The 12,618-nt window shown below is 45.5% G+C and overlaps 3 protein-coding genes across 3 annotated transcripts; 1 reads left to right on the forward strand and 2 right to left on the reverse strand.

Annotated features, from left to right (window-relative positions):
• Nucleotides 1–96: 96 nt before the first annotated feature.
• On the reverse strand, nt 97–2,078 carry F5Y00DRAFT_259644 (uncharacterized protein; the record flags this gene model as incomplete). Its single annotated transcript, XM_048010911.1, has 10 exons — nt 97–275; nt 327–444; nt 498–746; nt 797–867; nt 918–1,002; nt 1,073–1,147; nt 1,203–1,280; nt 1,336–1,362; nt 1,422–1,879; nt 2,039–2,078. The coding sequence occupies 10 exons, from the start codon at nt 2,076–2,078 to the stop codon at nt 97–99; spliced, it is 1,380 nt and encodes a 459-aa protein (XP_047867033.1).
• Nucleotides 2,079–3,230: 1,152 nt separating this feature from the next.
• On the forward strand, nt 3,231–5,721 carry F5Y00DRAFT_14669 (Zinc/iron permease). Its single transcript, XM_048004449.1, has 6 exons — nt 3,231–4,054; nt 4,109–4,135; nt 4,194–4,309; nt 4,366–5,228; nt 5,286–5,413; nt 5,464–5,721. The coding sequence occupies exons 1-6, from the start codon at nt 3,964–3,966 to the stop codon at nt 5,496–5,498; spliced, it is 1,260 nt and encodes a 419-aa protein (XP_047867034.1). The 5' UTR covers nt 3,231–3,963; the 3' UTR covers nt 5,499–5,721.
• Nucleotides 5,722–8,358: 2,637 nt separating this feature from the next.
• Nucleotides 8,359–8,947, reverse strand: F5Y00DRAFT_259646 (uncharacterized protein; the record flags this gene model as incomplete). The annotated part of the gene is made up of 2 exons (XM_048010912.1): nt 8,359–8,805; nt 8,891–8,947. The coding sequence occupies 2 exons, from the start codon at nt 8,945–8,947 to the stop codon at nt 8,359–8,361; spliced, it is 504 nt and encodes a 167-aa protein (XP_047867035.1).
• Nucleotides 8,948–12,618: the final 3,671 nt, after the last annotated feature.

Raw genomic sequence — 12,618 nt, forward strand, 5'->3', positions numbered from 1 at the left:
AAACCGCGGCTCTCTTCTATATTCTTGTTCGTCTCTCATACCCCCTCGGTTACCCCTTTCCCGAGATTCAAAGTGTTAAAGGTTGGCAGGGGTCCTTTATCCCGATACCTCCTGTCTTCTAAGTTCCTCTTCACCTTCTTTCTTTCGGAAGAGCAGTATATCTTTCAAGGTTCGACCCTGCTTCTTCTCTTCATAAAGGGGTTTGTGCTCTTCGTGGATGTCGTGGTCGTCGTTGTAGTCAACATGGACAAATGCCCGTTCGACATCACCTAAGCCTAGGAAACTCTTAGTATACTGCATATATTTGCCCGGCTCCGAATACATACCTTCAAGCTTCCTCTGCAAAGATTGGCTCACATCGTGTGAGATCTTCAGCGGGATATCCTGATCCATAACAATATCAACTTCGACATAATATTTTTGTCCAGCATGGTATGCCCGGCACTAAAACTCTTATTAGTATTATCCCCACTGGGTTCAGGCTGGCATTGCCTTACCGTGTCCACCTTCTGAACCAGGGGATCGTGGGTCATGCTTATGTAGATGAGCTTAGAAACAAACTCCTTTGGAGCCGACTTGCCCACGAGTAGCCATACTTGCTCGAAGGCATTGGAAATCCAGGAGAAAAGGATTAGGAGTGCGATGCATATAGCACCAATAGGATCTAGATACCAGATAAACCGGTCTCCGACTATTGACATGACCAGACCGAATATGTTGACAACGATATCGTTGCGATGATCGATCTACACCTAATCAGTAACATGGCCTTAATAATCATTAAGGGGCTACATACGAAGAAGACATGTACTGATGGATATCTGCGGTACGCGAGGCAGTAAAGCATCAGACTGCCCTTTGCAAAGACTAAATCCTCGTTAACCACAAGATACAAGCATCGGGATGGATTCCCTTACTGGCAATACCCACGAATACGATGGGGATGATTTGGAGGTCATTAGATTCGGATGGCCCTCCGCCGAGGGTACGTGCCGACTCGACCTATAGGCCAAGAATTAGAAGCACTGATCCCGGGCCGACGGGCTGAAACGCCATGGGGTAGCAAACTCACGAGCAGTTGGATCGCAACGGTAGTCATTAGGGCACAAAAGAGGATAATTCCAATGGTCTCAATCCTTGTGCGGCCCTACGTGGCTATGAGCTTAGAACCTTGATGGGCCATGCTGTCGATGGGTACTCACTACTGGATATTTATATATGCTAGCTCTAGCGGCCATACGGGAAGTTATCAGCATTACAAAAGACGAGACGAGGTCCATCTATCTCTATGGTCAACTGGCAGCACTTCATCAGCAATTTAAGAGGATTACGAACAAAAGCATCAGCAGCAGTGGCGAAGAGCTATTCAGATTGTCAACCAAGTTCACACGAAAGGACAATTCGCACCCAGGGTCATTTACCGATAGCGACCCAGTCGAGACGGCAGCGTATAGCTGAATTACGAAAAGGCAAAAGTTCACCGTAAAGGAGGCATTGACGGCGAACTTGATCTTTGGAGCCACCCGGGCATCCTCCTCCACTTGCAACCGTTCCTCATCGTCGGCACCCAAGAATTGATCAATAAGCTCATTCTGTCGGGTGTAGAACTTCTTGAGCTCTTTCTTGTTCCCATTAGGATGGTCGATTTTCATCTGGCGCTTGCTGACATTTTCACGTCGATGGCGACCAAAATTCAAGGGATCCGTTGGGTTGGCTTCGGCTGCGGAAGACGTTGCCGCCCCGCCCGCCTGCGTGGCTGACGACCCCTCGACTGATGTTAAAGGCAAGCCGTCGTCCTTCTTGGATTCACTTGCCTCCTTGGGCGCAGCAGCTGCAGGCGTAAAAACAACGGGACCGGCGCTTGCTGGAGCAGTGTTGTCTTGACCTCGAAGTCAGTTGGTGTGCTTGTCTCAAGTGTTTACACCGCATTCCTGATTGGGGATAAAAGGATTCAAAACGCTTGCGCGTTCGGATGTGGAATGTTCCATGGAGCCTCATAACAAAAATCAGACGAGAATAGCAGTAGGAAACGACTGACCTGATGGCTGAGCGGTGTTTCCTGGTTCCTGATTCGCCATCTTGAGATTCGTGCTCTGAAAAGGCTTCGGGTTACAATACAGGAGATGTTTCCGAATGATAGTGGGAGTGGGCGATCGCTGCAAGACGGCTCATAATTATATCCAACCTGGCTCGCATGCAAATGTGAGGGAGCCGGCCGTCGTCATAGGTTGCATTGCACTCCACCGACACCTTGACGGAATACAACGCATCACAACGCACTCCCCGGTCAATGCGTCCGCCAAGAAAGCTTTGCTGGTCTCTCCTCAGAAATCCCCCACGCAGAAAGCGAAAGAAAAAGGCTAAACAGGGATTCGATATGCCGGCTCCGGGTTGTCAACCGCTCCGCTTAGACCGCAATTTGTCTCCGTCTCAAACAACAACGCTCTTGGCAAGGGTTTGCTCGCATCGGTAGAGAGCCGATCCCTATCAAATGCGGAATGCCCCATTGGCCCAATTTTGTTTCGATTCAGGCGGACTTAATCATTGCCGTGACTATCACGTCCTATCTGTCACAGCTTAGATGGCAAAAGCTCCTCGTCCACCAAACAACATAGCCGGGAGATCAGCCATCTTACCCCGGACTCTCGTCTGCCAAGCCGCATACAATACTGTTTTAGGCAGCATTCAACCTTCCAGCTTAACATGATAACACGATAACTACGCAGGCCGCATTAAAGTAAACCCACAATTATTGATACTGCCAAGAGCCTTAATTGTTTCCCCCATACATCTACGACTCCAAGAGCCTTATGTATTCCTAACATGGTAACGTCGACTATCAAACAAAACCCCCCGACTCGTCGAAGTCATAACAGCCGCGCCTCTTCCGCATACTGTGGAGTTGATCGGGAAGGCTGGCTCTCGTATGTATGTATGTATGTGGCCAGGAAGCTTACTATGAACGTAACCTACTGATATATCAAAGTAAATCTCCTAGGGTAAGTAGTGGGCCTCGTTTCAATCCCACAACCTCCATTGTTCACATTATTTTCGGCGTCATCTTGGCCTTAATCGTAAAGCTTGATTGTTTTTTTTTTTTTTGTGTATCCAGATGAGGCTAACAGTAATAGAGCGACGTATATAGTCGCCATAAGAGCGTAGCAGTATGTAATTTATCAAGTAATGAGATGGAACTTCACTGAAGTTATAGGTGGAGCTCCGGGGTGAGGCTCATGCCAAGCTCTCACGAGCACAGGCATGATCTTCAACGTCTAGATACCCGCTACGGTAAAGATTGCACTATTATGGGGGCTTCTGCACGATGCAAAAAACTGCTGTGAAACAGCCCTGGCAGCATTGACCAAGCCGATCTCTTATCCGATGCAGATAATGAACTGGACTAAGACAAGGTTTGCTGCTCTCGAGGAAGGGATTCAAGGAGTTGACTGTTGTCGTACTATGTACGTGTGTACGAGCGGGAAGACAAACGACAAGAATAGTCGAGAGTTTCTATCCTGAATCCATGACTGTGCAGATACATGCAATTTCAGCATCGAGGACCATGGATCTTCGTCTCGCCCTTAGCCGAGATCGCCAGGCGAAGTCTTGTCATAGTAATGCATATTAAAGGAAAAGGCCCCAGCCGGATCTTCCAAGACTTTTAGTCCATATTCATATTCATATTCTTCTGTGTCTGTGTCCTGGTCGAGTGTTAGGGGTCTTCGTTCTCTTTCACATTCTCTTTTTTTCTTCTATTTACATTCTCTTCTCTTGGCGTGAGGATTGAAGCCTCTCGTCTGTTGTTTCTATTCTACAACCCAGGAGTCGCCGGACGGCTTCATATCATCCTTTTTTTGTACTTTCTCTTGAACGGGGGTTTCCAGTCGCCGGATTTTCGACTTCAGCCTTTCGCTTTTTGTGTACTCTTTTTGGTTAAGTAGGTAATTTGGGTATTTGAACATCATGTCGCAAGATATGGGAAACGCAAAGCCCGCTTGTGGCGGTGGTAAGGAGTCCGGAGAGTACGATCTTGCTCTACACACGGTTGGACTCTGTAAGTGCTGAAACCGAAGTAATCCAAATCATAATCAAGCTAACAGTTTCTTAGTTCTTGTCCTGGCTGCATCAGTCTTCGGTATGCAATACTTCAAATGTTCATAACCCATGGCGCAATATTGACGAGTAATTTTTAGGGGCTGGCTTTCCCGTAGCCGCGAAGAAGATCAGCTGGTTGAAGGTACCGGAAAAGGTGTTCTTCGCCTGCAAACATTTCGGAACGGGTGTCCTAATAGCAACTGCTTTTGTCCATGTATGTCGTGCCCGGGGGGATATCTCCTTTGTATTTCCATCTAACCTGTATCTCAGCTTCTCCCTACAGCCTGGTTCAGTCTTTCAGACCCATGCCTTCCGGATCTCTTTACCGATCAGTACCCCCCGCTTCCTGGTGTTATCATGATGGCTTCTCTCTTTATTCTGTTTGTTATTGAGATGTGGATGAACAACAAGATGGGCGGACATTCCCACGGCGGCGCCGCGGGCTTCGAGCACCACGCACCCGCCCCAGTTGTTGTTCCTCAGCCTCAACACCGTGCGCAGCCATCGGATGCGACTATGGTGGGCTTTGAGTCCGAAGACATGGAATACGAGAAGAGGATGGCCAAGGAGATGTACGACCAAAACCAATACTCATACCCTGAGAACGACCTGGACCTTCCCCGATCCGAGATGCCTCCGTGGTTCGTCGTTTTCTACGAGCAATATGTCCGCCAGCGTCTCGAGCTCGTCAACATGATCAAGGCATCTGGTGGAAACATGCCTGTACAGTCGGAGCCCAAGCAGGAAGTAGTAGTCAGCGAGAAGAGCATGTTTGACGAGGAGGGCCAGCCGATTGATCCCATGGTCTACAAGAGGATGTCCATGAACATTACACTACTCGAGGGCGGTATCCTTTTCCACTCCGTCTTCGTCGGAATGACTGTTTCTATCACCATCGAGGGCTTCGTCGTTCTCCTGATTGCTATCCTTTTCCACCAAATGTTCGAAGGTCTTGGTCTCGGTTCGCGTATCGCCGCCGTTCCGTACCCAAAGGGTAGTATCCGACCCTGGCTATTAGTGTTCGCTTTCGGAACGACCGCCCCCATCGGACAGGCCATAGGTTTGGCCGCGCGTAACACCTACGACCCTAACAGCGCCTTCGGCTTAATTATCGTCGGTGTCTTCAACTCTATGTACGTATCTAGCCTTTTATTCCAGTCTACCAAGATTTTAACGCTAACATACTGCAGCTCTTCTGGTCTTTTGATCTACGCTGCTCTGGTTGACCTGCTCGCTGAAGACTTCCTCTCCGAGGAATCCAGCAAGGTGTTGACGATGAAGGACAAGAAGATTGCTTTCATGTTCGTCATCTTAGGAGGTAAGTTGTCATACAGCCCGCTCCGGTTATTCTTAGCTAACTTGAAATAGCTATCGGCATGTCTATTGTCGGTGCCTTCGCTTAGAGAGCAACCACGAGGGCCGCGAGAAGACCCGGGGAAACGAAAACATGAAGCCACGATACCATGGTAGTAATAGTAGTATTATTATACTACTTAAGCTGCGCTACTTGAACGGAATGGCATAAAGTGAGTCATCGAGAGGGTAGGAAATAATAATAGGGTGATGGGGTACGGCAGGAAACTAGGACGTCGGAAGTTGTTGTATGAAGGGCCTCTCCCTTGTCAAATTCTCACGAGGTGTTTCCGTACATGGAGAGTAATTTTACAACGCAGTCCTTAAACACAGTCCTTACCGCATGCACCAGTATTAGCATCATCTACATACGCAGCGTTTTGGTTGGACTGAGCATAGGAGAGCGAAATAAAGCGCGGTAAGAAGGCTGTTTTCAAATTTACCTAGGCAGAACGACCCGTCGTCCACGGGACATGGAACCGAGGAGACGGGAAAATGCTGCCAAAAAGAAATCCAGAGACGACGGCGAAGACGAGACCGAGTCGGAGGATTAATTATCAAGTTATGAGGAGCGCGCGGGACAGGTTAACGATTCTCATTGGAGCGAAAAATGTATTACTAGAGCGAATATGGAGGCTACTCTGTAATTATAGTGCGCCATCTACATAGCTACGATACCATAGCATACGAAGAATACCAAAAACAAGTCAAACCCAACCTCTATTTTCTCTTCTCTCTTCTCTCTTCCTCCAATTCTTCCCAATATTATTCTCTAAAGGCCAAAAGAAATCAACCACCAACCTAACTTACCTACCTGGTAAAGAGTCATATCTCCGAAATCTAGCATTACTACCTAACGTAATGGAGTACGGCAGCACGCACGTAGTCCAGCCCGGAAGCGGATCCGGATCTGCTGTTGGCTCTGCAGTGAAGTGAACCCCGGACTTTTCTGAAACGAGAGGTTCGTGGAGCCGCGTATCGTGATACAATGCCCAGAGCCTTACGGCGACTATGTATGTACCAACGCATGGTGGTATTGGGGATGTGAGCATGTGCCGCATTGCCTAAAATGGGCTATTACTTTATATATACTACGCTCGTCTGTATGTATGTATGTATGGCTGTGGGATGGGTTTCATGGTTCCGGTGGTAGACATCGTACGGGTGGAAACGGGTTCTGAAGTACATACCGCGATGCTGCCAAGGACGATGTGAGGAAGGTTTTGTCGTGGGGAGGGGCTTTGATGTAGATTGATAAGTATACAGCATGATCTTTCGATGCCTAATGAGGGACAGTTTCACTGGCTCCCTTATATCCTCTTTATTAAGACCATCATCGTGTACCTAACAAGCAGTTTCCTGTACAATATAACAAAGTAGTAACTTGCCAACTGCTAAAGCGAATAACTTTGGTGGGTAGTTCCAACATCTCAATAGACAATCTGTACCGCTTAGTTCCTCATAAGAGAAACCCACACGATCCTTGGAAGTAAAAGCCTTCGATAGACATATTCAACACCACTCCTTCATCCGTCCATTCCCTCTAAGCTCAGCTTTTCTTTGAACTCCATCTCTCGCCTCATCAGAGAACTGTTAAACTATATTCAGCCTTGCTAGCTCGACTATAAGTTTCTCATCGTCAATTACGACGAGTTCCCCCTCCTCAGTCTGATGATCTTCATAGAAATCACATTTCCCATATCTGCAGCGGTAGAATACCTGCCCAACCCGTGAATATTTAGAATGTTTATTCCCATGTCCTACTAATAACCGCTTGCTCGGAGTTCCACAATCGCAGCTTCGGTTTGTAGGGTCATTTCCACGAGCATCAGCGAATACGAAGTACTCGCTCCAATTTCGACATTTGTAGTATGGGCGTCCAGCATTTCCATTACGATTGTCGATTTTGGTAACCCCCCGAGTAGTTAGCTCGTCACAGTGAGGGCATAGCGGCGCAGATACCGGGAAATCCGTGGTTCCCTGTATATACCTGATTAGGGCAGAGTAGGCCAGGCCGTTATCCCATACTCACTCACCTGTCTATCTATACCCGGAAATAATTCACGAGCTTGATCCACAGTAGTTACACGTATATACTTGGTGTCCATACTGGATGACGTTCTCGATATGGGGTTATCGGCGTATGGCAAGAACGAGACAAGACTCTCATGAGGTAGAGCAAGGAGCATGAAACCAGCTTCGTTATCCCGGGGACTCTGTAATTTACGATGGAAGTCACGAAAATTCTTTTGGTCAGGTGGGTGTCACACGACGCCGTTATGGCGTATTTGAATATCGAGAGTCTTACAACAGTATTGATAAACTAATCCCGTTGGTTAGCCATCTACAGCTAATATAGCCACCCGACCAGTCAGTTATCTCCTCACACCCCCTTTTTCTTCCTGTTATTCAATCACCCGTTTACATCTCGTAAATCAAGAACTACTCTATGATAAAGGTCAACTCTGAGGAGAACCATGCCTTCCAATTCCACTATACTATCTTTCTTTGTCTCCCTAAAAATAGCAAAGAGCTGAAAGGGGTAGCCACTAAAGCTTGTCGGCGAGTCAAATATACGATAAAGCTGAATTAATTAGGTAGGTAGTTATCAGTAATAATATAGTTGAATGATCGATATGGGATTCTCATATCAAGGGTTAACCTCCAATAGGATAATAGTCTATGAACATCAATAACCAAAAGAAAAGGATATCAATGCAAAATTCCTGCTTCATGATAAACAGTCTACGCCATTTCGTAATTCGTTACTCGTGAGAGAAATACCAATCTACCCCTGAAAGCAAGAACCTTTTTGCTGAACATACCCAACGCCGTCCCTCTATGTGCCTTTCCCTCCGGTTTCAGCTTCTTCTCAAATCCGAACGCCATCATCAGTCCAAAGTAGAGCCATCAGATTATCTCAAGCAATATGAGGTAGTCTACAATCTCCGGGTCGACTACGACCTGTCCTCCTCGTGCATCCCGACATTCCTTATTGAATTCGCACATGCCGATTCTACAGACGTAGAACAGCTTTCCTGGAGTTCTGGCATTATAGAATCCTGACATTGTCCGCTTGCTTGACACTCCGCATCTGCAGAGTGGGTTTGTCGGGTCGTTGCCGCGGGCGTCGGCGAACACTAAGAACTTGCCCATGGTTGGACATTTGAAATACGGGCGTCCTGCGTTGCCGTTTGTATTTGAATACGATGTCGTGGCCGTCGAAGCAGTTACGCCGCAGTGACGACATGGCATTGGCGACTTCGGGTAGGAAGCCGAAGGTCTGCAGTTTTGTTGGACCCATTGCAGGTCAGACCAGTCTATCGACTCGTCCTTACAGGCGTCTAAGATGATGCCCTAGATGGGACAACACCCGATTAGAACATGAAGTGGGCAAACCGGGGCCATCATAAGCTATTATATGGTTAAGATATACACTCACATATGGATCTTCTTTACAAAGGAATCTCATAACGTCTTCCGGCGTCTTTAAACGCATATTTGCCGATATGTCTGAACGATACTACGTGAATTTGGTAATATTGGGATAGATTTATCTTGATCAAGCAGTTACAAACTAAGGCCATAGCATAGATTAATATAATAAATTAATTGGTTACCCCCAGGTGGCTGTCCGCGGCTAACAAAGCAATCTGATTGGCCTGCCATCCGTATCCCTTGGGTACTTCGAAGCCCCTTTACACTTTACGGCAATGTCCTAGAATTCGATTTGGTTCTAGGAAAAAAAGGTCCTGAGATAAAACGTGGCAAGGTTAGAAACAAAGGCTACTGTCAGGGTGTGGTGGGTCAGGGTGGCTACAGGGGTCTGTCTACGACTAGAAAAGTCTATAAGAGGCGCGAAGCGCCCTCGTTAGAGATACGAATTTAGCGAGTAAGGTTTAGGGCGAGGCAGGCCCGTACGAGTAAGGTAGCGGCTGTAACGACGAGGCTTTAGGGCCTTATTAGTCGTTTTAGTTACGTTCTAGGACCTTATTAGTTATCTCGATTACGACTCACGAGGCCTTATAAGACCTCATTAGTTATCTTGATTACGTACGTTTAGGAAGTCGCAGGACTTCCCCAGTCGTTCCAGAGAGCTGTGTGGTTGCCGTAGGGAAGATCAAGGCCGCAATACGACAAGATAGCTGTAAACGTACCTTATTATTATTAACGCTATAAAATGGGATAAGAGGCTACGACGAGGTAGCAGTAGCAACGACAGCAGCGAGGTTGGCGATGAGGCTATAAGGAAGTATACTTTATTATGCCTAAGGTTTACCTTAGGATGTTGTGTTGAATGCGAGTAAAGATTTCCTATTTGGGATACATGCCTTGCTACCTTACAGATAATTTTCCTGCCTCATAGAAAGCAATAAAAGATAAAAGGAGTAGGTTTGCATATGCATATATGTAAAGCTTCTATATTACTCAGGTCTCGAGGGTATCTATTGAGAGTATTGTCCAGCCGTATAAAAGCAATAAATTCGGGTTATTGTAGGGGTGCCCTCCAGTTTAATAGGGGGTAGGTCGCTAATATAAAATGAAAATATGCAATAAAAATAGTATAGAAACACGGTGCGGTGTAAACCTTAGGCTTTTGTGTTGCCCGGGGGGTAACCTCTAGTTATTATTAGTATAAAATGAGGTTATGACGAGAGAGGTAACGACGAGATATGATTAACCTCAACGGGCGTTAATCCTGACAGCTACTTATAATAAAGACTTCGAGAAGAAAGCTCAAGTTCGCTAAGAGACTTTTAATACAATCATAAGCCAGTAATAACCTAGGTACTTAGTAAAGTAATATATGTTAAATTTCCAGCAGTTAGTTATTTCCAAGTTCGTACGTATTATACTTCATTTTTTTCGTCCCCTCCCCTTTAGAAGACGGCAAGGGGCAAAAAAGGGGGCAGTTTATTTACACAACTGCTTAAAATTTAAGACGTATCTCTTATTCTGTTAGAATTTCTATTAGACACCTAACTTTACGTTTTACTTAAGTCGTATATTAAAATGTTCTCTTTTTAATAGTATGACCTTTGTTGACTTGGTATAAGAAAGGTAATAAATAGTACAACATGGTAAGAATATAACTCAGTAAGACATACTATTCCAATGACAATATTCGATTTTCAAGCTACCTTAGGTAGGTAGTCTGGGACAATTTAGCCCTCTTCCTTGCTCTCCCTTTACCCACCGACAATATCGATATATCTCTAATGAGCGTTTCTATAACCAAGATAACAAGCTGGCGCCTCGGTACCTGCTGAGGGAGGTGTTGCTAGCGTGTGAAGTTCCCATAACTAAAAACAATCCGTGCCAGTTCTTCCTTCATATAAGAGAAGAATTTGCTGAACATATCAAGCACCATCCCTCTACCCATCTCATCTGAGCGTCCCCTTGAATCCGAAGCCAATCGTAAGCTCGCCAGGCAATCGTCAGATTATGGCCAAGTCTCTCAGCACGCTTTTAAGACTCTTGTCGATTACAACGTATCTGCCTGTCTCATCCATACACCATTTGAAATAATCACACGTACCGTATCTACACCTGTAGAATACCCTGCCAGGAATTCTCGAGTCAACCCCTGCTGCCGTCTGCTTGGTAGTCCACCCGCAACCGCAGATCAGGTTCGTAGGGGAGTTGCCGTAGATATCAGCAAAGACGAGGAACTTTTTACAACCCAGACATTCGAAGTATGGACGGCCAGCATTTCCATTCCTATGCCAGCGCGTAATAGACCTAGTAGCCAGTTTGCCGCACTTATAACATGGCGGTGGGGATGTCGGGAAAGAAGTTAGATAATGATCTCGTAGAAATACTTCTAGATCGGTCGGGTGTAGGCTGTCTCGGCTAGCTTGCTATATATCCGATTAGGATAGAAGGTAGGTAAGCTTAAGCGGTCGTGATATACTTACACCTGTGTCTAATCCCAAAAGATATCGAAAAGCTTCTGGTAGGTCCGTCAAAATTATCCTAGTAGGTGTTTCGAACATCGTACTGCTGATACTGACGACGACGACAACAACGACGATGATGATGATGATGATGGAGAATTCTACGTATATGGTGACGATGGGATGGATTGTTCTTGACAAAAAAAAAAAAAAAGACGCAAACGCCACTACAACATATCAAAGTATTAAAAATCTGGCAGAATGGCATTGATTAGCCATCCGCAACTAGTACAACAACAACATGACGGCCGGCCACCTACATATCCTAGGTACTTTGGGAGGTACATGTTTGAATCACCCCCCTTTTGTAGCACCACTCTATCACAGCACAGAGATATTCTAGAAAGCGGTTAGATCCCAGAGAGGTATCATAGCTTATAATACCAAGATAGCATCAATGCTGGCTTTCGCCTCCTCGCGAGCAGAGGGTGCCGCGCTTTAATTAAGAAATAATCCAAGGTGTTTCCAAGCATGAGGGCTTCTCCCTTATTATTTCTAGATATTTTTGAACTTTTATAACCTTTTATAGGTCTTTAAAATCTGGTACGCTATTCTCAGTTTTACCCGTTTCCTTAATTAAAGCGTAGTAACTTTTAGGTGCGAAAGTCGATAGATACCTAGCATCAATATCTACTAATAAGACAAAGAGATTAAACGATAAGAGGTAGACATATGATTTTTACATTTAGAAATTAACTCTAAGAAGTAAGTTATTCGATCTCCTAGTAGTTATTGTCTAAAATCACTAAGAAGAAAGTACTTAACGCTTATTCTAGACTGTACTTACGGCAAGACTTCTCTTCTTGTGTCACTAGCTAAAACATCATCACTATATACACGTTGTCGATATTTTACCGTTTCAACAGTATGATTCAACAGGAAAATCTAATATATTTCCACCAGGAATATAGTCTTAAACTCCCAACACAAACTTAACTTCATATCACAACGTATGTACAATCCCCTAAGAGACGACGAACTCCTAATTAGACACTAACAATATTCCGATACAAAGATTCAGAAAATGGAAAGATAGCCCAGGAGCTTAAAATTACAAGTGCAAGTACAAAGTACAAGAAGCAATACTTTTTAACAAACTTCATTAGCTACTAAGACGTGAGCTCTACAGAATCTATCAATAAGAAGCCCCCAAGTCCTTTTCATTGCCCTATTCGCCGTATAACACCGCCGCGCCCGCCTTTTTGCAAGTCAT

Source organism: Daldinia vernicosa, assembly GCF_022497035.1.
Source record: "Daldinia vernicosa strain CBS 139.73 unplaced genomic scaffold F5Y00scaffold_11, whole genome shotgun sequence".
NCBI classification, from domain to species: domain Eukaryota; kingdom Fungi; phylum Ascomycota; class Sordariomycetes; order Xylariales; family Hypoxylaceae; genus Daldinia; species Daldinia vernicosa.

Bases quoted from the DNA above. Each gene is read 5' to 3' on its own strand.
- F5Y00DRAFT_14669 (XM_048004449.1), top strand. From the start codon at position 3,964: ATGTCGCAAGATATGGGAAACGCAAAGCCCGCTTGTGGCGGTGGTAAG. The intron at 4,136-4,193 runs GTATGCAATACT...AGTAATTTTTAG, and splicing joins CCTGGCTGCATCAGTCTTCG to GGGCTGGCTTTCCCGTAGCC. The intron at 5,414-5,463 runs GTAAGTTGTCAT...AACTTGAAATAG, and splicing joins CATGTTCGTCATCTTAGGAG to CTATCGGCATGTCTATTGTC.